Source organism: Maylandia zebra, linkage group LG14, assembly GCF_041146795.1.
Source record: "Maylandia zebra isolate NMK-2024a linkage group LG14, Mzebra_GT3a, whole genome shotgun sequence".
NCBI classification, from domain to species: Eukaryota; Metazoa; Chordata; class Actinopteri; order Cichliformes; family Cichlidae; genus Maylandia; species Maylandia zebra.
The window spans coordinates 17,007,816-17,032,800 of NC_135180.1; the positions used below are offsets into that span (position 1 = coordinate 17,007,816).

The 24,985-nt window shown below is 42.8% G+C and overlaps 1 protein-coding gene across 2 annotated transcripts in view; it reads right to left on the reverse strand.

Moving 5' to 3' along the window:
• The window catches only part of ets1 (v-ets avian erythroblastosis virus E26 oncogene homolog 1), a 35,183-nt gene that overhangs the window by 9,399 nt on the left and 799 nt on the right, over positions 1-24,985 (reverse strand). The window contains exons 2-6 of one of the 2 annotated variants that reach the window (XM_004543946.3): positions 23,984-24,060; positions 20,392-20,539; positions 1,474-1,593; positions 695-895; positions 332-409 (exon numbers count right to left, since the gene is read on the reverse strand). In XM_004543946.3, the coding sequence (XP_004544003.1) occupies positions 332-409; positions 695-895; positions 1,474-1,593; positions 20,392-20,539; positions 23,984-24,052 (616 nt within the window). In that variant the 5' untranslated portion in view covers positions 24,053-24,060. Of the gene's footprint in view, positions 1-331; positions 410-694; positions 896-1,473; positions 1,594-12,368; positions 12,760-20,391; positions 20,540-23,983; positions 24,061-24,985 lie in introns of those variants that run through there. The other variant, XM_004543948.4, reaches the window with a different exon arrangement.

Below are 24,985 nucleotides of genomic sequence, written 5' to 3' on the forward strand. Positions count from 1 at the left end.
GAATAGTCCAAAAGAAAATATAGCCCTGAGCACACGGGAACAATTTTGTAGATTTTCAGCAAGACATATTGATTGAAGCTAAACTCAGCAAAAAATTCACAGTGATGCCACTGTACGTGTGGTCACTATTCATCTACAGCTGCAAAGATGTACTGAGGATCTATATCTAGGAAATAAATCCAAGAAAAAAAATGTGTGTGGGGGGATTATTTGCTAACGCTAACCAACTTGCCACACTGAACCACCTTATCTACTTCCTCTATTTGGATTCCCTTTCATATTTTAATATTTGTTTTCTTATGCTATCAGATTGACTGTGATGAATACTTACTGACAAAGTAGTCTGAGGTAAAGCGGGATTCCTGGAAGTTAGAGTTGAGTCCATTCATGGGGTAATGCTTTGTATCCTCTTCATGAAAAATAGATGGAGAATGAGAATCAGTGACCTCATCATTGATTTTATGTATCGTGTAACTGCATCCTGCTCTATCAAAAATTAATGATCTGAGCTAAATCGTGTCTTCCTGTTTGGCTCCTGTTACAAGAGCAAATACCAACAGTCCTAAACTGGAGTAAGCAGTGATGTCAGCCTGTGTAGTGAGAGCTTTCTTATTTGACTCGCATCACAAAACTGAGACTTTTAAATCTCTTAAACTCATCTGATAATCAGAGGATAACCATCTTACGCCGTTACCTTTTTGAAGCATTTCCAAATGCTCCCAAAGGATGTCGCCCACAAAGTCAGGCGCCAAGTCCAAGAATCGCTCCTTCCCCATCGCACACAGGCTGGCTCCGTTGATGCCAAACTTGTCAAAATCGACGTTCTTCAGACTGAATTCGTTCACGGTCCACGTTAGCCACTCGGCCACGTGCTTTTCTGTCCACAGTCTAGGATCTGCACAGGATTGCAAAGAGTGGCAGTTACTGTTAAACGTCGACAACACCATCCAGACACATTTACTCAAATATTCAGGTCAGCTTGTGAATGATACAACAGGACAGATTCTCATTTTTTGCAGTCTGAGCTGGAGCCAACTTTCACTTAATAACCTACAGCAAAGTGGGAAGCTGAAGTGACTGTAAACCACAGTTGTAATGAAAAGCTAAAAAAAAATCATAATTTGCAGATCACATGGGTTGCTGTAATTGCTTCAGTTTTCAATGCCATCTCTTTGCTGTCTGTCTCTGTGTCTCAATTCTTGGGATGTTGCAGTCAGTCAGTCTGCCTGGACTGAATATATATAATGCAACGCCATTTCTGGAACAACTGGGCGTTTCCTTTTCAGTCAGTCTTTCTAAGAGGTGCTTTCTCAGAATCCTCTGAAGAAAGCCGAAATGTGAAAGAACTGCAGATGTGTGCGCCTGATATGTGACACACTGAGGTATTCTTAGAGGGCTGGTGCTGCAATTTGAGTTTTCAAATGAAAACATTAACAGGAACTAATGACAGCAAAAAGCAGCTGGCAGTCTTACCTTTGGGAATACCCAGTCGCTGCTGTTCCTTTGTGAAGCCACTAAAGGTAGCCTTCAAAGCCTGGGACATCATCTCTTTACTTCCTGGAGTTAGCAGGGGGACATCTCCACACTCGGGATCTGCAAATCACAAAGAAGAATATTTATTTTGAGTAACACCAGCATCTGTTAGACTTGAAATCCAAATGACTAATATTACATGCTCCTTTCACTCCTATTGACAACTGAGGCTGCGGCAGTGCATCCTGTATTATATTTCATGCCGATAAAGCTCGCTGAATGGAAAATTTAATTGAGACAAAGAGGTGGCGGGAAGAGTCCTGTGAATGTGCGCTTCGGTTAGACATTGACACAGTTACGTGCGCGTGCATCCACGTCCACACAAACACAGCAAACATTTATATCTACCGTGATCAACAACATGGTTCAACAATTACATTCCGTCTAGACAGACACTGTCTCCATATCGGCTCCAATCTATTGAAACAAGGACTGTCACAGCTTTGGCTCGAACCTGTTTAAAAAGTAAGGGAGAGCCATGTCACTGTGTGTATACTGTGTTGGTAAACCCCACATTTATTATCTTCTACCTGTACATCCTGGGTGGGAGAGTGGTCAGTGGCCAGTGCTGCCCATCAGCGACACTATCACCTCTGCTAGCCCTCCTACCACGTCGCCCCGACACAGTGGGCCTACTGTCACAGGACCCAGCGCGGGGTCAAGCATTCTCACAGGTCAAGGGTCGAGGGATGAGGTGATGATGTCACCGCGGCTGCTGGCGAGTGACTTGGAAAGTCGGGGGTGGCCCGTCTCGAGGGGATTCAGTTACACACTAGGGTTACTGTTCTCGGCTCACAGCCAGTGGGCAACCAGTGGGACACAGAGCTCCCTTTGATGGCTTTAAACAGTGCCTGATGACTCGCACTCATCTAATTAGATTTACTGGGCTGCAGAAGTATGGCGATAAGGGGGCAAAACAGAGGATATGATGAGGAGGAGAGAAGGGGAAAGACCCTCTGGCCTCTAATATAAAAACAGACTAGTTAAAAAAACAAAAACAAAAAAAACCCCAGCAACCTAGGCTCAACTTGTAAACAGCCACAAAAAAAGGAACCTAGAGTTTCAGTTAGGGCATATTTTATCGTTTAAATCTCCAAACCGTCCACACACATTTGCACAGCACACAATTACATCTGTTATTGTCTGTTACTGTGCAGTAAAGCTTAATGTCACTTTCTCGTGTACTCAACTTTTGGGGGGGGGGGGCAACGTGCATACGGCAAAACTTAAAAACACAGCAGGTCAGCTTAGGTCTCAAGTAGGTTAACATGCAAACACATAAAAAAATCAAAGAGTCAGCCAGGTCTTGATTTTGGTGGTGAGTCTATTTCTTTAGATCATTTTTTTCTTTGTCCATTACATGCAATTTCAAATCATTAATCCTAGATCACAGAAAGGCTTGTCTTCAGGGCAAACAAGCTGTGAGGAGTGGGTGTGTCACACTTGCAGCACCGCCATGTGTCAAACCCAGATGTTCTGGCATCTCCACTGGCTGGTGTTTTATCTGCCAGCAGTATACTAGAGCAACATACAGTTCATGCTTGTTTTCACCACTGACGTCGCGACCTTGTCTGGAATGCACAGCAGCTTACCCCCCCGTCCCTACTTCGCCCATGTAACCAATGTCTGTCTGGCTGTTTGTAAAATTAGGTTTCCCAGTTTCTGTTTTTTCGGTCTTTAGGTCGTTTTTTTTCCCCCTTTTCTTCCCCCTCTCAAGCTTTTTTGCAGCAGACTGGAGAAAAAAGACAGAGGAGCTCTTTGCTTCTTCCTGTGATTCAATTTGGGCTGTAATAATATAGTCTGAACAAACAGAATGTAACCATTTCAGTCAGAAGTGAAGGTAAAAGGTTGAAGAGTTGAGAACAGCCATTGTTTTACAGTCTCACACAAAAACCCAGTTTAACTACTGTCAGACATGGCTCACACATCAAAATAAAGCTGGTTTCTCTATTTGACAAAAAAAAAAAAGACTGCAAGGTTGTCTAAGTTTCTACTGAGCTCGTTTTGCTTTTAAGTAGTGTTGGTAATGCAGAGAGGTACATGTTGCAAATGGCTGCAAACTGAGATGTGACCGGGGCTCAGACAGTCTGTGCTTTGATGTGAAAGCAAAGGCAAAATGTGGCAGTTTATTTAAGCTGGCTCAAGTGGAGTTTGTCTGCACTTTCAAACCGCTTACACCCCTCCCTCCACACCGCTTTTATCAACCCATCCGCACCGCGTACTTGCCCACACAGACTTGAACCCACTTTAGCACTAAATCTTCCATCAAAGACACTTAACACTACAGTGCATGAGAACTAACATTAGACACTAGAGAGAGTAAAAAGAAAAATGTGAACCCCGTCTACAAAGCATATCATTATTGGGTTGTTTTAATACTTCTTGAAATCCTGCTCAGGCTCTAATTCAAACCACAAACACAATTTAAAAAAAAGAAGAAGGTTGACTGTCAGGTGACAGTCAAATAGTGTGTTTTGTGTACATACACTACTTTGTTGTAAATTTTTCTTTTTGATCTGAGCTGATCTCCTAAAAACATGATGCAGAATGTTCAGCAAGGCTGAAAGGAGAACGCTAAACGTAACAGTGAAGTGATAATAGAGCAGTCTCCATGGTGAATGATCCATATGAAAGTTATCTGCGGCAGTGCTAATGTACAATGTGCATCCATTAGCGAGAGAGGCGAGCTTGGATCTAGACAGTCTCGAGTAAATGATGAAGTCCTGATACGATTTCAATGCCTGCGAGCCCCATTAGATAGAGAACGGTCAGTATGTACTGAGAGCTAGAGCATCCACTAGTCATCACTTTCCACATTAGACTGTGTGGGTCTGTCCGCAAAATGAGTCCCATCCACTTAGCTCATGAAATGTGGGAATGGATGTAAATCACAGGCAACATTATGGCATTTCACTGACAAGTATCTGACTTAAAAGAAGAGAAAAAAAGAAAAAGAGCTTCTGCAGCAAAATGTACAAAATGAAACCAATTTTACTAATGAGGTAAAAACCATATTAAGTTCATCTATGCTAAGAATCACTGACGAATTGAGACTGATGTTTAGTCTAGATTACAGTAAAAGGTATTGATTAGCCACTCTCCTCTTGCCATGAAATGAGTAATGGACAAGCTACTGAGTGCGACGACGATATTTCCCCCAGGGGTTCTCGCTGAGGCTGTTCCACCTTTACTGCTCTGCCCTTGTGAGCAAGGCCCAACCCAACTTTAGACAGAGGTACTTCTTTGGCACCTCAGGCTGTTAAAGTGACTCACATAAACACACATATACATATACACACCAAATTAGTGGCCGTCTTTGCCTGTGCGCCAGAGCGTGGGTGTGAAATTGGGATTTTCACAGCCAGGGCCAAAGTCTATTGGGCTGGAATAGGCACGGATGGGCAGGGCGGGACAGGGCTGGGGAAGATAGCAAGAAAGCATCTTGGGTGGGTGATGGGTGACTGAGTTGGGTGAGGGGTGGGCAAAAAAAAAAAAAAGAGCGAGAGAGAGAGAGCGAAACCAATGAATGGGAGGTTTCATAAAGCTCCCTCTCTTCTCCTTGTCTGTGGCATGACATCACAGTGGGATCGGTGCCATCTCCCAGCCTCTGGCGGAGAGTCAGTTCATTCATAAAGCCTGGACTGCTGCCTCTGCTCCGAATGATGCAATGATACAACAGAGCAGGCAACCAGACCCAACAAATAAGGGACAATATGCTTTCTATCATGCGATTGAGCTATAAATAGGCCTATAGTTTATGAGTGGGTGTGTGTTGGTGTGAGGAAGCAAGATCGGACTGTGAATAAAAAAATAAGGACAAGATCTGAAAGGTTAAATCAAAGCTGGGCTTTTGATAGCCTTTGTCAATAGCAAGGAGCCAGTACTTAGGACGGCATAGCCGTTTATTTATATCAGATTGTGGCAATTTGGGTATCCCGCTATTCGCACATCTTAGCACATTGGGGGGGGGACGTCTTTATAAAGATCTGCATAAGTCCATTTCCTGTGGCTGAGTTGCCACTTCCTGTGGGAGGTGAGGTGAATTGAGGGTTCGGGTGAGGGTTAAAACATTTCATAACAACCACTATGGGCTTATACCCTTCTTGATTATCCCTACATGCACACACGTACATATTAAACAGGATTACGGCAAGCTGTGAGGAAAAAAAACAGGAGCTCCTGGTTAATAGTTAAGAGCTTATAATTAGTTCTTCAAGGCAGACCAGCCCACAGCTGACCAGAGGTGACAGGAGTATGTGAGAACGCCTTTGATGGAGATACATATCTAGACCCCCGGTCTGCAAAAGCAGGGTCATAAACTCGGCTGGTATGAAGGGGACCCATTCAGCACCACAGAGTGATAAAGTGGTGACTGAAGGCTGCAGTGGAGCAAAAGGAGAAGAACGGGGTGGCGGTCTGGTTTTAAGAGGGCTGCTTGTTCAGTCAGCCAGACTGTTTAAATTTCCATCTCAATGCCAAGAAACCAGGAATTGAAGTGTATGCAAGGCGATGAAGCCGGCCAGACCGGCAGCAGACCTTAGCATGCTTCGAAGCAGGACAACGTCAGGCTGAAGTCCTCCCACGCGCAAACCAGTACAATCCCACCATCACAGGCAGCAGTGCTGAATAACTAGTTTTATTCTTAGATCTTCACCACTGCCTTCTGGCTGCCCTCCTGAAACACAAGCCTGTGGTGGTGTAAAGCTGCTGTACGGGACAAGCCTAGTATTGCTGACATCTGTCTTTGGCCATGAAAATAGAGTTGCCCAGGATCATCACCACCACAGACACACTGGCTACTGAAGCAGACAATAAGTCAGACTAATACCCCATAGCTGCCTTTCTGTCTTTCTTTCCTCCACTCCCTCCTTCTCTGAAATCATATTAGCCCATGATGTGAAAGTGCATTAACGCTACTGTTTATGCTATGGCCTCGGTGCTTGATATGACATTCACTTTGATCCACGCCATCACCAAGAGACACTTAACATTATTTTTCTTTTTTCTTTTTTTTTGCTAAAAGCTTGTTAGAAATTCTGTCCTAGAAAAATAAAAAATAAAAAAATAAAGAGCTTTCAGCAGGATTTGGCTCCTTGCTGCAACTTTAACTGGCTAAAAGCTGCACTGGTCTGTCTTTAACAGTGTGAAAAGGTCTGTTTTTACTTACTTAGTCCAATAAGATCAGTTCATCTTGTTTTATGCATCAGTGCATAGTGGAGAAAAAAAAAAAAGGGGGGGGGGGGGGGGGGTGACAGGGAAGTGCTACAGTCCAGAGTGCAGGTGGCGCTAGCCTAGCCATGTCCAGGCTCCATTGCTGTTATAAACAGACATGGGATGCTCTGGAGGAACTGTTTAGGCGTTAAACCAAACACACGACATATCTGACAAACAGTTTACTTTCTGTGTTGCATTTTTTCCACAAAACATGGTGCCTGCCCCATTTTTAGTCCAAATTGATACATTCTGCAATCGGGTTCCTGATACACGCACGATTCATGTGGGACAGTATAAAGATGCACGTTCACACACTTGGATGGAGCCGTCTGCAACACAACCATGCTTACGGTTTGCAACATGTATGCTTGTAACGGTTGGGTCCAATTAGACATCATACATATACACATATAAAAAGACTGTTGCTTGTTAGACGGCGAACTTTGGGCGGCAGATGGATACTTCATAAATAAATTCTCCCAAGACCGCCATGTTTTCATGTTGCATGCCTCGCATTCCACCTCTGTTTTACAATCGCCAATGTGCTTCTCACAGCTTTCTTGTTTTCCTCTAATGCGACCAAAAATGACTCGCGGTCTGAGTGGCAAAATGGTCTCAGCTCAAGAAGATGAATCGCTCTTCTATTTTGGGCTCCGTGTCAGCTCCGCAGCTAATAGGAGCGTAAAACATCTGGCCACATCTTTCTTCCTTTATCTTTTTTATAAAGATATGCACGCTTTTCACGATGCTGTGAAACTTCTCAGGTTTGGCTGACTGTACTGATTGAAAGATTTAAACTAGGATTTTGATAGCTGGAAAGTTACAACTCAGGGTTTTGCAATACGAGATGGAAGTGATTTCAAAAAACATGAGACTAACGTTGCAGTTGTGTAAACTGGTGCTCGAAATGTCTTATCTCACTCTCTTTAGTTCTCTCTCTTAAACACACACTCACATAGACAAGCATACATAGACAGGGTGTGACTCATTTAGTCAAAGGATGACTGGACGTACGGGGATATCGTGCTGCTTCATTTGACAATGTGACTGGTCATGATTAGAGCAATGACCAGATCTTGTAAAATTCCTGCTGGTGATTCAAAATGTGGTCACAGTTACCTTGAAACCACACATAAAACAAATACACGTTGCAGAGCAACAAAGAAGTGTCTGCAATAAGAACTTACGTGAAGCAAAAATAACAATGGTCTACACTCCCAATTTCTACGACAAAATAACAGTGATGAAATGTTTAATACAAAAAAAAAAGTACTCTAACTAACACAGCCCATAAAACACACACTCTGGACATATGTCTTCCATTTGACTGTGTCGCTCATTACAGGCATCGCAGAATCATACTTAAACGCCAAGCAAACACCACCCCTCTCTGTCATCTGTTGCTTTGGCGGGCTGGTCGATCTACATACATCTGACGCTGTGGGTCTGATATGGGCACACTCGGTGGCTGTGCCCCATTTGCTCACCTGATTACAAAAGCAGCATGCTATGCACACCAACTCCGAAAACAGGTGTTGTGAAGCAAGCATAGACAAAAGAGAAGAAAGTGAGCACAATGTAGAGCACACGCCGAGCAAAATAAGTTATCCGACTTCGTTGTGGACAGCCGAACATCTGCACTGAAACAAACCGACTACCTTTAAAGACAGTGGACTGATCCCCAAAGCAGGCGTGTTCCTAAACCGGCCAAGTTTCCATTTTATTATAGGAAACACAGCTACTAAATGTGGAAATATAAAACAGAAACTCTGTGAAAAAAAAGATTTTCACGACAATGTAGAGATCCGTGGGCAGTTGTTGAAGGCCTTTCTGGACAGTGAAAAGCTAGTCAGGGTTCCCCGTCATACTAGTAATGAGGGGCAGAGGACTGTGATAGCTGTAAGCTAATCAACACCGGCGCATAGCCAGTGGCGTGTGGTGTAGCAGGCGTCTAGTCCCATGACTCAGGGATTACAAACTAGGAATGACTGGGGATGGGACAAAGTGCATTCACCGGGAACTCACTACAGTATATACCACATCAAGGGCATGAGAGAAACTCATGTGGCCAACAGAAAGACATTGAAACAGAGGGAGAAAGGGAAAGGAGGGGGGAAGAATGCTAGTGGAGGAATTGAGTCAGTGGGTGGGTGAATGACTGAAAAGAGTAACAAAAAATGCTTGTTAATGCTTTCTGTTCCTCTCTCCTTTGCTTTGGTTGTCGGTGTTTTTATGTAATGCAAATAAAATCAGAAGCTGCGAGAAAGGCATTCTAGCCTTTGTGATCTCTTTTGCTTTTATAGCCATTTACTGTAGCCTCATTGGCCACACCTTGGTAGCTCCTCAACCCCTTACTCACCATATGCTTATTATTTAGTCGACTGCTGTCTGTGGCGCTAGCACGCCTTTTTTATGACTAAGCTTTATAAGCAAATATTAAGGTGTGTAGTCACGAGGGAAGCATCAAGAAAGACCCACGCACCATAACGGTTTTATGTTTCTATGGGCAACGCAACAGATGTAGGAACCAGTGAATGGTTGGCTGACTGGATGCGGGAATAACCCATTTAATGAAACAAAGTGGCACCACTGTGCAACACTGAAAAGAAAGAAAGAAAGAAAGAAAGAAAGAAAGAAAGAAAGAAAGAAAGAAAGAAAGAAAGAAAGAAAGAGTCATTGTGAAAGCCAAATTGTCACAGGGAGTCCCATTGAGCAAACTGATATCTGTTGCCCTCTAGGGACAGTCGAATCCCATTCAAATGAAACCTCATGTTAAGTAGGTGAGGCTGGACTAAAGTTTTGATCTCACAAACTAGATAGTTCGACACGCCAGACATCAGAAGAAAAACTGACCCGTTTGCTCTGTTTGGCCCAGTTCATTGACAGACCACATCAAGAGAAGCACAGATCACCCAAACAGTGTTTGCACAGCTGCTAGCCAGCCACGCACACTCAAACACTGGCATATATTACACTGTGCTACTCAAGCAGTGCTGTCACAAACGCACTAAAGAAAGAAAGAAAAAAAAAAAAACTTATGTAACTCCCTTATTCCTGACTCAAGCTACTACTCCTCTCCACAGTGCACCAACATGAGAGGAACCATGAAAGAGAAAGTAGGTGAAGTCCTTCTATGAGTCTACTGTTTTTGCCATGGCCTGTATGTGCTTGTGCATCTGCTGCCTTTTTTAAAGTGTGGATTTGGATGCCATATAAGGTCTCTCGGAAGAAACGTCAGAACTGCCAGTTACAACAAAGTGCAGCATTTTTGATCAGATAAACCTGAACCTTGCCAAAGCTATTTCTATGCTTCTATGCATACCACCCAGCAGGGCATATTCACAAAACATTCCTGTCTTTCACTGAACCTCGACCTTCAGGCCTGGCAGAGACATAAACAAAACAGGGACTGCTCATTCAGGTCTAAAAACTGTATTGTAAATAATTAACTCTGTTGAATATTAAATCCATCACTGGGCAGCCATAATAAATGTTTCTCAAATGTACTACAATGCGCCTGGTGAGGTAATGTTCTACACTATCTTTCAAATTAGTCTCTGTAGAAGTTTCCTCGTGGCTAGAGAGTGCTTTCAGCAACAACAACCCCACCGGCTGGGTCACAACAAAGTAAGCTTGGGGTGCTTCGAAGTGAATCCCATAACAGTGAAGTAAGCAGTGTTATTTTGGGTTTACCTCTGCGCGAATGACTTTTAAAGAGTTACCTCTGCTGTCACTTCCGTCAAAAAAAGAAAACAAACAAAAGAGCAAGGTGGGCTAGAAACCACTTAAGACTGTTAGCAGGGTGTGCATGCATGTGCAGTGTGTGACTGCAGGTGTTATTCAAAACAATGCCATAGACCTGACGGGGCTAAAGCTGAGCTGCCATCACCACTTGCTGCAGAGGTGCTTCTCACAGTAACAGTCCAAGAACTTGACCTGTGTGGACTACTTTCTTTCAGTAAGCTGTAAGCAAAGGGCAAGTGCAACTTGGTCATGCCTTTAAATTTGTTATTTCTTATCAGGCTGAAGAACAGCCTTGGCCATTGGTAGTACATCTATCTTGCGACTATGGTAACACCAAGAAGTAAACAAGAACAGTGTGCGTGAGTGTGTGCGTATATGCATGCGAGAGGGAGGTGAAGAAAGGATGTGTTTGTGTGAAGTTGTGAACTGCTCCTTGGCAGGCTTGGCTTGACCTGAGTGCACCCAACTTAGCGTAAGTAGGAGCGAGAGTTGCGAAATGCTTTTGCAAGATTGTGCTACGCTTTGGCAACAATTCTGCAGCTGTCAGCAGAATTTGCGACTTTTGTGTGATGTGCATGTATGAATCTATGCTCTGCAGGTATTGACAGCAGGGAGAAGGCGGTTAATGTGGTGAGTCACAGCCCCTTAGTGGGTCAGCACTAGCAATTAGTATCAGATTTCCATGATGCATCACTGCTGCTTGCTACTCTGCTAATAGGTTCTCTGCACCTGAACTGCAAAAGCACAGGGGGATTGGTTAATGTAAAAAGCTGCTGAATGCAAATCCTGCAAACGTGCCACCATATGCTATGAAAAAAAAAGATAAAGAGAGAAGTGAAACCACGCAAAGGTTTAAACCCCAACACGAAAACAGCTTACAGTTGCGGCCTCCCCTGCCTGCGCCCTGGACTACCCCTGGAGCGATCCAAAGGGTTCTGGGCAGTGGAGTTAAGAGAGAGGCAAGCCTCAGCACTGCAGATTCATCACCTCAGCCTGCCTCTCCTGATTTCTGGAAAGTCAGTTTCAGCCACTAAAGGAGGAGGTGGTGGGGAGGGAGGCAGAGAAGAAAGGGAGAAAGAGGAGGCAGTTTGGTTGGTGGGTGAGGGGAGGGGAGGGGGTTATTAGGCACCACTGCCTGTCTCCCATGCCGGCTGGGCAATATGCCTTGGATTTCTCCAGCATGGCATGGAATATATGGGTCAGTGTTAGGTGAGATCAAAGCAGGATTAGAGAGATAGGGTTACCATCTGTACAAAAAGAGGAAATGTGGCAAAACTTAACTCGGATAGCTGTTCATGCTTGAGATCATCAGAGAACTGTCATAAAACATACAGCGTGTCTTAAAGTGGCAGCTACACACATGCATAAACAGTAAAAGTCACACTGCTGTTTGCATGTACTAGTAAAAATTGCCAATGCTATGCAAAGCAGCATGCTTTGTGATGACTGATCATAAATGTAAAAAGTCCAGTGTCCTAACTTTTTTTTCATATTAGCACATCATCACATCTGAAACAGTCACACCTGTCAGAGCCGGATTTCTAGCAATACGGAGCACACACACACGCACGCATGCATGTATGCATACAGTACAGTCTATTGCAAGACTCTAGACCCTCAGGCATGATTTCATCTTTCTCAAGTCTTGCCTGTAGAGTCCAATATTGAGCAACCAGCAGCGCCTTCATCAAAGAAATGCGTTCAGGACGTTATGTCCCTCTCTCAGCTCATCTACTTGTTCTCGAGAATTAGCAGCGTGCTTTACTGTGAGCGTAATCCGGAGACAGCCGCTTGTGTTACAAAGAAACATTGAGGAGTAATGTACAGTAAGTCTCGTGTTAGCTGTCAAAGCGCTCAGAAGAGTTGAGATTACTCACCGTCCATTTTTTCAGCCTTTATGATTGTTAACGTCGGTTTCATATCGACAGCTGCCGTCATGATCATCAGATCAGCGTGAATTAATAACGCCGCCTCCCTCTTTAATTCTAACACCTCCAAAAGCGCAATATATTTCAAAGGAAAAAAAAAATCTTCTCCTCCTCCTCTGGCGTCCCGATCAGTTCTTGGTTTTGTAAAAAAATATATATTTATATATATATATAATATTCTCCTCTCACACTAAAAAAAAGAAATGGAAAAGAAAGAAACGATTCAGATTCTTTTACTCCTAACTTATCTTTCTCCCTCTCCGGTACACACACTCCCTCTTTTCCTCGTTCTTTCTTACTCACTCACTCACACACTCACTCACTTACTCCCTCCTCTGTATCTGTGGCTATGGGCGTTGCATTTGTGAAGAACCAGAGTGCGACGACAGAGAAGGGGGCGGTGACTGGGAATAACTTGCTAGCTGATTCACAATTCAATTACAAGGACCCCCCCACCCCCACCCCCCACCCCACACCCACCTCTTCCCTCTAGACACCCCCCCCCACACACACACACACACACACCAGCTCATGTGAAAGCTGTTACCTGTGACCCCGAGCAGCCTACATACGTCATCGTACGCACTCGGCGCCTTGCTCTTGATGTTGAGAAACACGCTGGTGATTTGATGATGAACATTTTAAATATGTAAACACATATTTTTAAGAGAGAATAACGGAAAAAAAACGTCTTTATCACCTAATTTAGCATGCCAAACCATTAGGAATGAATTAATGTTGATCTATGAATCAGAGTCTGAGTTATTAAATCAGAGTTATTAAATAACTGTGTGGAAATAGTATTTCTACTAAAATCTCAAAACAAATAAGCTATATAGCTGAGATGAAGTTACTAAGAGCTAAAAGAACCTGGACTGTCTCTGTCCTATATATTCTGTGGGTCCAGGCATCCTCATAACTTGTAACTCACCCTCATAAACACCTCAGAGTATTTCCTGTTCAGGTTGCAGAGATCAATAAAAGTCAGCCACGTCTGTGTTCTTTATGCTGCTGCAGCACAGTCATAACAAAGTTTGTCTTTACAAACAGTTGCCCTATTAACCTTTATTGAAAATGAAGATATAAAAATAAAATAAAAATAAGGCACAAAAGTAATGCGAGGTTTAGTTGTCTGGATGTTTAAATCGATCTGCATTACCGAGACCGTCAATGAAAATCTAGTTTGGGAAATGCAAACTGCTTTTTCTTTAGTTTTCTGCTCGCTTTTTTTTTTTTTTATCTGCCAATAATCAGGAACAATGACCATGCCTCACTGGAAATTGAATCACGTATTTGTTCTGCTGCTGAAAAAGAATAAAGACAAAAGAAAGACTGGGCTTTTGCCACAGTAGGACTCCACTCTTCACAAGCTACTACCATCAAGGAGCACCTCCCATGGCAACAGAAGCTGTAATAACAGATGATTCATTTTTAAACCAGGTTTTGTAAGAAATTTAAAATGCAAATAATTTTCTTTAGGGCACATATCCCACAGCCAGCCCCATCGTAAGAAACCTAGTTAGAATGAATCAATGGTACATCCTATGATGCACATCCACACGATACATCTGCATGTCTTGTACACTTGTACGTCTAAATGGGACGATGTGGGAGGAGGCTGGGGAGCCAGGGATATTGATCATGCATGGATTTTTTTCAACTGGTGGTACTTCACCGACTCCATTAGCAGCCCTGGATCGGGTTTCATTGCCCTGATAGGAGCCTCATCTGTGAGGAGTGCTGGTGGGTTCTGCGGTGAGAAAAGCTGAGGGAGGGGGGCTTTAAAGTAGAGGGGGTGATGGAGGAGAAGAATGGAGGAAGAAACAGTAGCTCTCCAGCAGTCAGCACGTCGGTCTCTCAAACGCTCTGACTGAACCTCTTTGTCTTCTGTTAATGAACTCCCTTGTATCTGCTCTTAAAAGGACAGCCTGGGTCCTTTTGTGCCTAAGGGCAGCCATTTAGAGTTTAATGGTGTTGCTGACTAATATCTGGGCTGGTGACACTCTGGATGATTTTCACTTTGTTCCTGTCCATCTCTATTGATTTACATATTTTGTTAATATTTCATTTGATTTTAGTGATGAAACGTGCATACTAATTGGTAAACTAATATCTTAATAATAATCCTGTTAAAAAGTGATTACAAAAGCTCTTGAAATTCTTGGCTCCACTATGCATCTGAATATATTTATATTATGTTAGTACATTGTTGAGCTGTTTCTCAGAGCAGTGGCCATTGCCTGGTGTACAATGACCCTTAAAAGCAAGGCGAACAGCACTCTGACATGAGGAAAGGTTAAATGCTAAACAATCAGCTTCTCATCATCAGTCGTACAAGCTTATTATAACACAGTTTTGAACAATCTGAATTCCATAAGCAACTGCTAAAACAATTGTGTCATTTTCTTTTTAGCAATAAACATGAAACGATCGTCTCATGCATGTACAGTACCCCCAGGACACATGTCCTAGATCAAACAAGTTTTGGTTGCAGTGTCTCTTTTTCTTCACCTGGCAAATGCTGTTTCCATGGTTTTGACAGTTAGCTGCCTTCACTCATTTGTGTTGCTGTATAGCACCCCCGGCAAAAACAGCCTTCTCTCTCTCTCCTCGCTGCTGCTTGCTGTCAGTCTCTTACTGGCACATCTGTGCTTTCTGCCTGTCTATAATCCTCAGATGTAACCGTTGCACCTGCTACTTTTCACAGAGTTAACTGAAAGGTTATTTGATTTAGAGCAATCCATACAGCTGTCAAGTGATATTTGTCTTTGATGGCGGCACCCTCGCAGTAGTTGCAGGAGCCTTGGATGCTCTGAGGCTTTACAAACGCGAAGCCTTAAAAGATGACTGGGATAAAATCCCAAAGTCCCAGAGAATGTCTATGATCTGATGGGTATGGTATTTGCGTGAATAGAAGCCATTTAGCATGTAATCAGTCAGTCATTTATTTACAGCCACTCAAGCACACACACACACACATATGGGACACGCACACACACACACAGGGCAGACAGTCAAACAGTAAAACAGTGGGGTCCTTGTGGCTTCTGTCTAACAGCTCAGTCTCAGCTCTATCTGTGGTGGATGCTGTCTGAAGGTGCCACAGGCTGGATGCACTCCTGCTGAGATCAGAGGGTTAGCTGGGACAGGAGTGCTGTGTCCCTGTATGTGTGAGTCTGTCTCTGCTCATAGATGTCTACTGTGCTTGTGCACATCTCTTTCTTATGCCTCGCATTCCAAAATCTTTTTCTTCCCGAATGTGTTTGTGCGCGTGCATGTGTTTTTGTGTGTATGTGTGTGCGCACACGCCACTAAATTGTGTGGATGTAAAGTGCACTGGGAAAGTAGCAGGGCCTCCCTGAACAAAGGCTCAGCTCTTTTCTGAACAATTAGCTCCGCTAAAAAGGACATCTCTTCCTCCATTAGCGGCACCACGTGCCCCCCATCACTCCATTGTGCAGATAATTCAATTATCCCCACCCCCCTCCGCGTCTCTTTGCCTCCCAGACCTCCCTTTACTTGTCTTGCGTTCTTCTCCCTCCCTCCCTCCTCTCCATTATTAGCACAGTCTCGCAGTCTGCTAGTCCTCACAGCTAAAGGGATCATACATCAGTGTTACTCTATGTTTCATATGAAAAATGAAGGTTGTGTATCATAGTAAATAGCAACGCCCAAAGGAATGATCCACTCAGTTAAGAAACAAGCAGTTGTTGGATTCTTTTTTTTTTCCTTTGGTTAATTGTTGTATAAATTCAGTTTATATTAAAATGCTAAAGTGAGCAACTGACCATTAACTATTACAAAGAGGACTTGACTCAACAACCAACGCAAATTACGGGATACAGTTAGAGGAATTCACTTTTACCGCTACTGGTAAAGTACGCTCATTGTTATTAAAAGCTCTGCATATTGCTATGCTCACGACATAAACATTAAAACAATGGGAGGTCTATCACAGGATTCATTAAAGCACCACCTTTCCTGGTGAGCTGGCATCTGTTGCATCATCACCCCCGTCAGTGATTGCATGTCTTTCAGAACTGCATGTTCTCCTACTGAAGTGGTTTGTAATTAGTCACTGCGCTATCAAGAGGAACTTACCACACGAACACTTCCTAGAAATATGGCCTGTAGAACTCTGGGAAAGGGAAGTTTAAAAAATGATTGGTACTTAAAAGCAGAGCGTTTCCAAAAAGAGAATAAATAAATAAAATTACAACACTAACAGAGAAGAAAGCAATCATTTTTCAATCAGGGTACAATGCCAAAAGCTGTAGGTGAAAAGGGGAAAAATGCATTTCTGACGATCTCAAGTGATATTTTTAAAAAGCATTGGAGAAAATGGCTCATCAAAGGAGAAGAAGCAAAAAAATAATTTCAAGATTTCAGTTAACCAAAGCAGAACTTTGAATTATGGGATAGAGATTCCAGAGTGGCTCTATTGTAAACCGTGTCTCAGAAGCCTAATGTGGAAACTCATTCAAACGGTTCAGACATCTAAAAATAAAACTACAAATGTGCAGTGTAGTAGAAGCAGATGAACTCTTCACTATTTTTATTGACTTGCATTTCTTGCTTTAGCTCTATCACCATGCCATGCGCTTCAAATGTGCACAGTTGTGTAGCCCATTCCCCCGCAGTTGTCTGCCGCTTTTCCGTGTTTCCACTCTTGTTTTGTTTTATTGTTAGAGGGGGAAGTGTGCGCTGGCCTGATTAGTATCAATGTTTCCTCCTTTCCCATAACCCTCCAGACCCCCGCAGGCTGCCTGTTTACTTTTAGAAAATAAAAAATGGGCCTTCGCCCGTGAGGACGTGCCCCTCATCAGAGGCGAACCCCCCCCAACTCCACTCAAGGCCCCACATCTTAGATCCTCCTCCCCTCATCTCTTCTCCTCCCACCACTGCAGTCCCACTTCTGTGACTTCTCTTTTTCCCTATCCATATTCTCTCCTAAAATTGTACTCCACCCCCCCCCCCACCCCCCCACCCCCAATTCCCCTCTTGCAACTGTCCAGCTGTCAAATCACATCATATAAAACACAGGCCAATGGTCTCTGAGTGCCAGATCACAGCTGTGTCTGCGTGTACTAAATGGGAGTGCATGTTTAAATGTACAGTGAACTCAGGAGAGCCTGGGAGTGAATGTATGTGTGTGTGCGCCTCCCTGTATGTGTGTGTGTGTGCCTGTTTCACTGAATGGAAGGATGCTGTAATACAATACACACAAGAGTGCAGGGTGTGAATTTAATGAATGAATACGCGAGTGTGTATCACTCCAGGATGTTGGTGGAGCGTGTTTGCATGTGTGTGATTTCTGTGCCTGGATTTTGGTGAGATTGTGCAGAAATGCACCCTCACTCTTTTATTAGCACACACACACACACACACACAGACACACACACACACACACACACACACACACACACACACACACACACACACACACACACACACACACACACACACACGCATACTTAACTCACACATGCACATAAAGTGAATTTCCTCAGTGGGCGTTTGCAACAGATCCTTTGGTGTGAGTGTTGGAGAGTATAGAGTAGAGCTGGGTTAGTGTAAACATTACCATGTCATGGCTGTTGTCAGGAAGCAGTGTGTGTGACATTGGGCTCAGGGCCAAGCATGTAACATCCTAAATCCCTGCCTCACATCTGCTCTGTATCTTTTCTTTCTCACAGTAACACGTTTCATTTTAAACACACCCAGTCCATTCACAAGGGGAAAAATAGTGACTTCAGTTGCAAAATCAGGCTCTAACCACCTTAAAAGACACACAAAATATTTCATCCCAAATATCCAAGACAGACATGACATGTTTGTGTTTATATTTATAGCGCCAATGGATTTGTTACATGAATATACATAAAGAGGGGGGTTTACAGATGTGAAAAAATAACAGAATTTAAAACTGGCAAAACCTCAGTGGTCTGAAAAAGAACAAGTATGCGTTCAAATACGAGAAATCTCTAAAGCTCTGCTTGCACAGCACCAGAAACTTAAAATTGTTTGCACCTGTATTTCTAAGTCTACACAAATCGTTTGCGGGTATTCAGAATTTGCAAATGTGAAATTATTAAGAGAAGTTTCTCTTTGTTTTTTTCAGTTTGAAAGAAATGAGTCAAATCAACGGCTCGGGGTGTGGAGACTGTGTCAGAGATTATTGAGCAGCTTTTTGAGGTTAACGGCAACTCATAACAGCGTATGGTGGTAGGACAGAAACCAAAGCAGTTCTTATGACATTGCTGTTAAGAGCTAAATGACTCTAACCGCATCTCCAGGTGGCTCAAATGCTCTGAGACCTGCGGTCTCCATGGATTTTGGAGACGAGAACGAGAAAAGAAAAAAAAAAAAGAAGGTCAGCACTCGGTCATTTTTTTCCACTTAGCAATGTTTATGTCAATGGTTTAGCGCTGGGAGGAATGAAGTGAGTGCTCCAAAAGAGTGTGTCTCTGTAACAAACATCAGCAAATCCCATCAAATCCTGACTCCCTCTTGTACTGGCGTATGCAAGCATATGCACACACACACACGTACAAACACACACACACATACTCTCTCTCTCTCTCTCTCTCTCTCTCTCACACACACACACACACACACAAACACACACACACACACACACACACAAGCACTTAGCCCCCCTCCACCTCTCCAGAGACCAAACCAGAGGCTTGGGAAAAAGATGGCCGCCCTTTGGCCCCCTGTCTTGCCCCTGCATCCAGCTCAGGGAGGTGACGGAAGAAAGCCTGTGCCCCCCAGCACCCCTATCTTACTCCCGTGGCGTGTGTCCCAGTCCAACAGCATCAATCACTTTTGAGAAGTAGAAGAGGCCAGAGTCAAACGCAGGCAAATGCACTGGGAGGAATGTTCCAGTTTAAAATAAAACTAATTTGAAAAACAATGAACGAAAAAAAAAAACCTAGAAAGAGAGGGCTGTTAGAAGAAAAATGAAGAGCATTTGCCCCCAGAAACAGAGTGGGAGGAAGATAGAGAACGTAAGAGAGGGGGGTATGAGGGTATCTGGTAAAGGCATTGCCCTCAGGGTCAGCATCACCAACATCCCCCGTGCAGCAGACGCAGAACAACAGGCCAAGTTGAGACTCTGCACGCGTGCATGTGTGTGTGTGTATGTCCTTAAATGTGTGCAATACTGAAGTTGTGGAAACATAAATCTGTTCCACTTTGGGGTCTCTATTAATAGGAGCAACGCATGTCCACAGTGTAAATCATCACATTTTACTTTTGAAAGCTTGGTTTAAGGTTAGGTTGCGGGTTAGGGAAGATGACAATCAGGTTAGACCCTTGTCCTGAGCTCCCCTTTTCCCCATCTAGCATACAGCAGGGACTTTTTTCACATAACTGGAAATACTCAGTTTTATTTAAGCATTGATGCCTCCTTCATAGAGCCTATGCAGGCAGCTAAGCACAAGATGTCCACTCAGCTTGGTGTGAATTTTCCAGACAATTACCTTCACTATTCTGTACCTGGAAGATGATAAGTTAAAGGCTGTCAGCTCTGACTGAAACAGGCATCGGGGTTTGACATTCATGGTGACAATACATGTGTTAAAATAGCTTTATTGTGTTATAACAACAAAATGAGCAAGATTTGGTGTGCCACGATCGAAGAGATGAATCCATTTAGCATACAAACTCTTTTGGTTGCTCTTTGTTGTTGTAGTGCCGAATCACATACAAGAAGGAATAAAAAGGAGGCAAATTGTAATCTCTATTTTCTGACAGATTACCACTTCTGCATCTTGTGGTTTCATACAAGCTATGACAATGTTTCTATCAAGCAACTAAGGGTCTATTAGGAACATTAACATTTGATTGTAAAAGGTTAACTTGATCAAAACGCTATCACAATTAAAAATTGTTAAATTATGGGTCCTGGTTGAGAATCAGTTCATAAATACTACATACACTTGACATCAGACTGATGATTTCTTACCTGTAGGGCACATTTCACGTCCGTCCGGAACCTCCTGCAGGGGTATATCGTGAGGGTAAAGGGGCTGTGATGGGTAATACTGCTGATGAGGGTGAACCACACCTGGGTGCTGGGTCTGTGGGCCCATTGCCACACCTCCACTCTGCCTCTGGAGACAAAATGAACAATGGAGACAAAATTTAATTTGTAATCATTTATCCACAAGATGACAAACAGAATGTGCAGTTGCATGCATTCTCTGCATGCAACTGCTCATTCTTTCTTAAAAGAAATCTTTTTAAAAATCACCCAAACTTCACAAACGAGGGATGGGGACTTTTTATTTGATAAACATTAAATAAATCAGTTAGCAACACAAAATGTGGTATGGACTTAGTTTATGCCTCTAACATTAAGTTATACAGTCTTCCTAATTGGGATTTTGGTTATAGTGAGCTCAGATAGCATAGCTAATGAGGATGTATGTGGAAAATGCTCCTTTTAAAACTTCTGTAGTGTGTGAGTGTTAGAATAAAAGATATGGTCAGGGTTTAAAATCACCCAAAATCACTTGAACCCTTGAAGAACAAGAGGAAAAGCCTGTTGGTTAGTGTGCCTTTCCATTGAATAATTATGCAGCTAAATTTGATGTGTTAACCAATGAAAAATGTTAACGTATGAGCTTATCAATATAGCTGTCCGGTGGCTTTGTCCCAGAGTGTAACCTTGTATTTTGGAAACATTTTTTCATTGTACTCACATACAGATAACCCCTGCAGCTAAATTTGACTCATTCAGTTTATCTTTGCTCTGTTGTTTTATCCTGCTTATCGCAGAACTGTTCACGTAAGAGGCTGCACTGGGGGGGAAGTCTAAAGTCAGCACTTGGCAGCAGGGCTAAAGAGATATAAAATTCTTTGAGGAAACAAGAGACAGTGGCGAAGAAGATAGCCATTTTTAGTAAATCAAAATCTAACTTTGACCACTCATGAAAAACATCAGGAAATAGCATTCTTTAAAACTGGCGTTTTTCTCACAGGCACATGACGGCTTATATAACTGGATATATAATTGGATATAACTACAGCATCCTATGATTTATGTCACATGTGTAAGTGACAGCCCCAGCAGACAGAGTGACTGGCAATCTGATAAGCAGCTCCTGTTTAAGCACTGCACCATTTATCAGTAGCTATCTAGTTTTATGGATGACTAACATGACCAAAGAATCGAGGAGGCCAGTTTACAAGGTTCTTGAGAGATTTGCATTTTCTATCAAGTCAGTCAGCAAAGGAGGGAAAGTTAGATAGGGAAGAAGGGAGCCACATGGAGGATTTATGGAGTAGACAGGCTGTCGCAGATACCAATGCAGATACCATCGACACCATAATATTCAGCTCATTCAGCTCATGTAGAACAACTTTAAATGTCGGGGTCAGCCTATATTTGGAGGAGCCTGCCTTTATAATGCATGCTTTTATATGGCCTACCTGTTATTTTAGGGACTAAAGTATTGGGAAATCTAATAGAAGTTTAGGGTCAAGTAATTTCTCAGGGGGACGACTACTGTCGACTACTGTAAATGAAAATTCATATATTTTGGATGTGGGGCTTGCAATGCTCACCATTTTTGAGTATAAGTATTAGCAGCATCCTGTTTGTTTTAATAATCTATGTGAAGCACATTGAGTTTATGTGTAGTGGAATGTGTGAAAATTACATTTTTTTTCAAAACATTATACCTATTAATCAGTGAGAGCATGACATGCTTACTGTTGTTGCAGAACTGAATAGTCTTTGGTGTATAGGACTTCAGCATTCTTATATAGCATGTATGTGACGCAGTTAGATGTATTTTTGTGTTTGGCCTCACTCCAGTAATCCAGTTAGACCATTCCATGTACAGAAAGGCATAACTTTAGAATATTGCAACATATTTTGCAATATGGTGAAGAAATCTTACAGTGCACATGTAAAAACAACTGAAACGCCCACTGTTACAAGACGCTACATTTGTGTCACAATCAAACATATGCGCACAAACACATACTCAATTACCACCGAGTGGTTTTAAGAGGAAAGCCCTTGTCTATTGCTAGCAAACCAGGCAGATTTAATTAAACATACCTTTGTGTTACTTGAAATGTGGTCTATAAGGGTTCTTAATATACTTAATACAAATGATGTGTTGTTAACAGGTTATAATTTTTTGCACTTTTGCTTTTCTGCAAAGACAAAATGTAAAGTTCCAAAAATAGCCGTGTCTGAAATCATACATCCATATGTCCACGCAAACAACTTGGAGTGCAAGAAAAGTGAGTTGCAAATTTAGATCCAAAATCTAAATTTGCAACTCATTTTTGAGTAAAACAATGAGTTTTCTTTGTACATTGTGGAGGTAATGAGTGATTCTGGGTACAGCCCCTGCAACCTGCTGCTGTTCACTCCATCCTTCATGTCTGGGGTTCTTTCATTGTGTTCATTATTTGCGTGAAAAAGATATGTAAAGAAAAGGATTAATTCAATGCATTACAAAAGGTAAGGTTACAAATGAAACTATTTGCATTTGTATCAATTTCATTTTCAACAAGCTGTGTGATTCTTTGAGTTTTTCTTTTTCTTTTTGCAGCTGTTTTCTGAATACTGCCTTTGTGAAATACATAGAACTTAGATATTGTCTTAAAGAGAGAAAAAAATATCAGAGCCTTTGCTTTTTGCTGATAATTTATGTAAATTCAAGAGAATAAAGCTACCGAGGTGACATGGGCTCACCTTTTGACCAAGCTGCCCTTGTATACAGTAGTCTCAATTTCAAAGGCAAGCCCCACCACCTGAGCCAATTAGGAAACAGGGAGAGGCATCATTCTGTGTTTTGTATTAGAACGGGGTGGGGTTGCCATTTGCATGTAACCTCAGTCTATTATCCTAATGTGCTGGCGCTCTGCATACAAATGGAGCCATTTATTTTGCAGCACACTGGCCTTCACCCTTCAAATGCTCACCTGACAGGAATCCCAATGTTCCCAGCAACTGTCTCTGACTTTGTATTCAGCACTACCATTTGGAAAGTGTTAAGGGTTCTTGCAAACACACTGCTGCAAAGCACAGTGCGGGTGGCTCAGCTGAGAAAAGTGCTGGTCTGCTGGGGTTGCCTGACTCCAGTTTGATTGGTTAGTGCCAAGGCTGGAGGCCTAGGTCTCATTATTTACAATATTACTTGCTAAAGAGAAGTACACAGTGCAGGCTTGTTGTGCAACACAGAGGAGCTCGAAAGGGCAATTTCACAGCCGTGTAGAGAATTGTCTTGTTCAACAGCTCTGTTTCCTAACTTTTGATGAAATCATGAGGAACAGCATGTACAGATACAGGCGCTTTTACTGCAAACCCTGGTGGAGTGAACTGAAAAAGAAATAGAGTATCCTCCTGTAAGGTGATGGAATCCAGAGTTGCTAATACACTGACAAGAACACCACTCTAATGCTCCTGCACACATTCCTGCACTGAGCAGTTTGCACACACACACAAACGCTCATTCGCTCACACTCGTGGACGGCTGTGTGGTAGGTAGCCGAGGCAGTCTTAACACAGAGATAATTTACGAGGGAGGTCTTACCAGTGTGCCCAGACGGTCACAGGGGTGAAGGGCTGGGTAGGAAGAAACTGGATCCATGTAGTAACTCATCACGGACACTGTGGACAGGAGAAGCAGGGCCTGCTGAAGGGATCAATGTACAAACAGTGCAGGCAGAGAGAGGCAGCCTATCCGTCACACGCTGTCTACACTTTGTGTGTGCAGGTCCGTGGTATATGTGCATGTATGCATAGGTGTGTGAGAGAGGAAAAGCTGGGAGAGGGAAGGGGGTCAAGAAGGAGACAAGATAATACAGGGAAATAGAAATTTGAGCTGTTTTTTTAATAATAATAATAATAATAATAATGGATTGGATTTATATAGCGCTTTTCAAGGCACCCAAAGCGCTTTACAATACCACTATTCATTCACTCTCACATTCATACACTGGTGTAGGCAAGCTACAGTTGTAGCCACAGCTGCCCTGGGGCAGACTGACAGAAGCGAGGCTGCCATATCGCGCCATCGGCCCCTCTGGCCAACACCAGTAGGCAAGTAGGGTAAAGTGTCTTGCCCAGGGACACAACATCCTGTTTTCATGCCATTTTTTACATTTGTTTTTGATTTACAATATATATTTGCGTTACTTTATTTCTATTGACACGTAGTCAATCAATCAACATCTCACATTGCGCTACTTCATGGTTTAAGTCTGACAGGATGTTATTTTTTTAAGAAAATCTTGGTATGTTCTCAACAAAAATGAATTTCAGCTGATGTAAATCCATCCACTAAGGAACATTTCCACCACTTCTTCCACTATCTTCCTCCCTCCCATTACACCAGTCTGCCTCCTCCTTTCATCTACCTCGCTTCTTCCTCCTCTTCTCCTTCACCCTCCTTCCTCCTCCTCCTCTCCTTGCCGCCCTCCTCCACGCTTCTGCTTATCACTTAACATTGTTTACTCAAAGCAGCACCAACAAAAGAGACTGAAAAGTGAACTGAAGGACTGCATTAGAGGTGGGTTGTGATATGGGCAGTGTT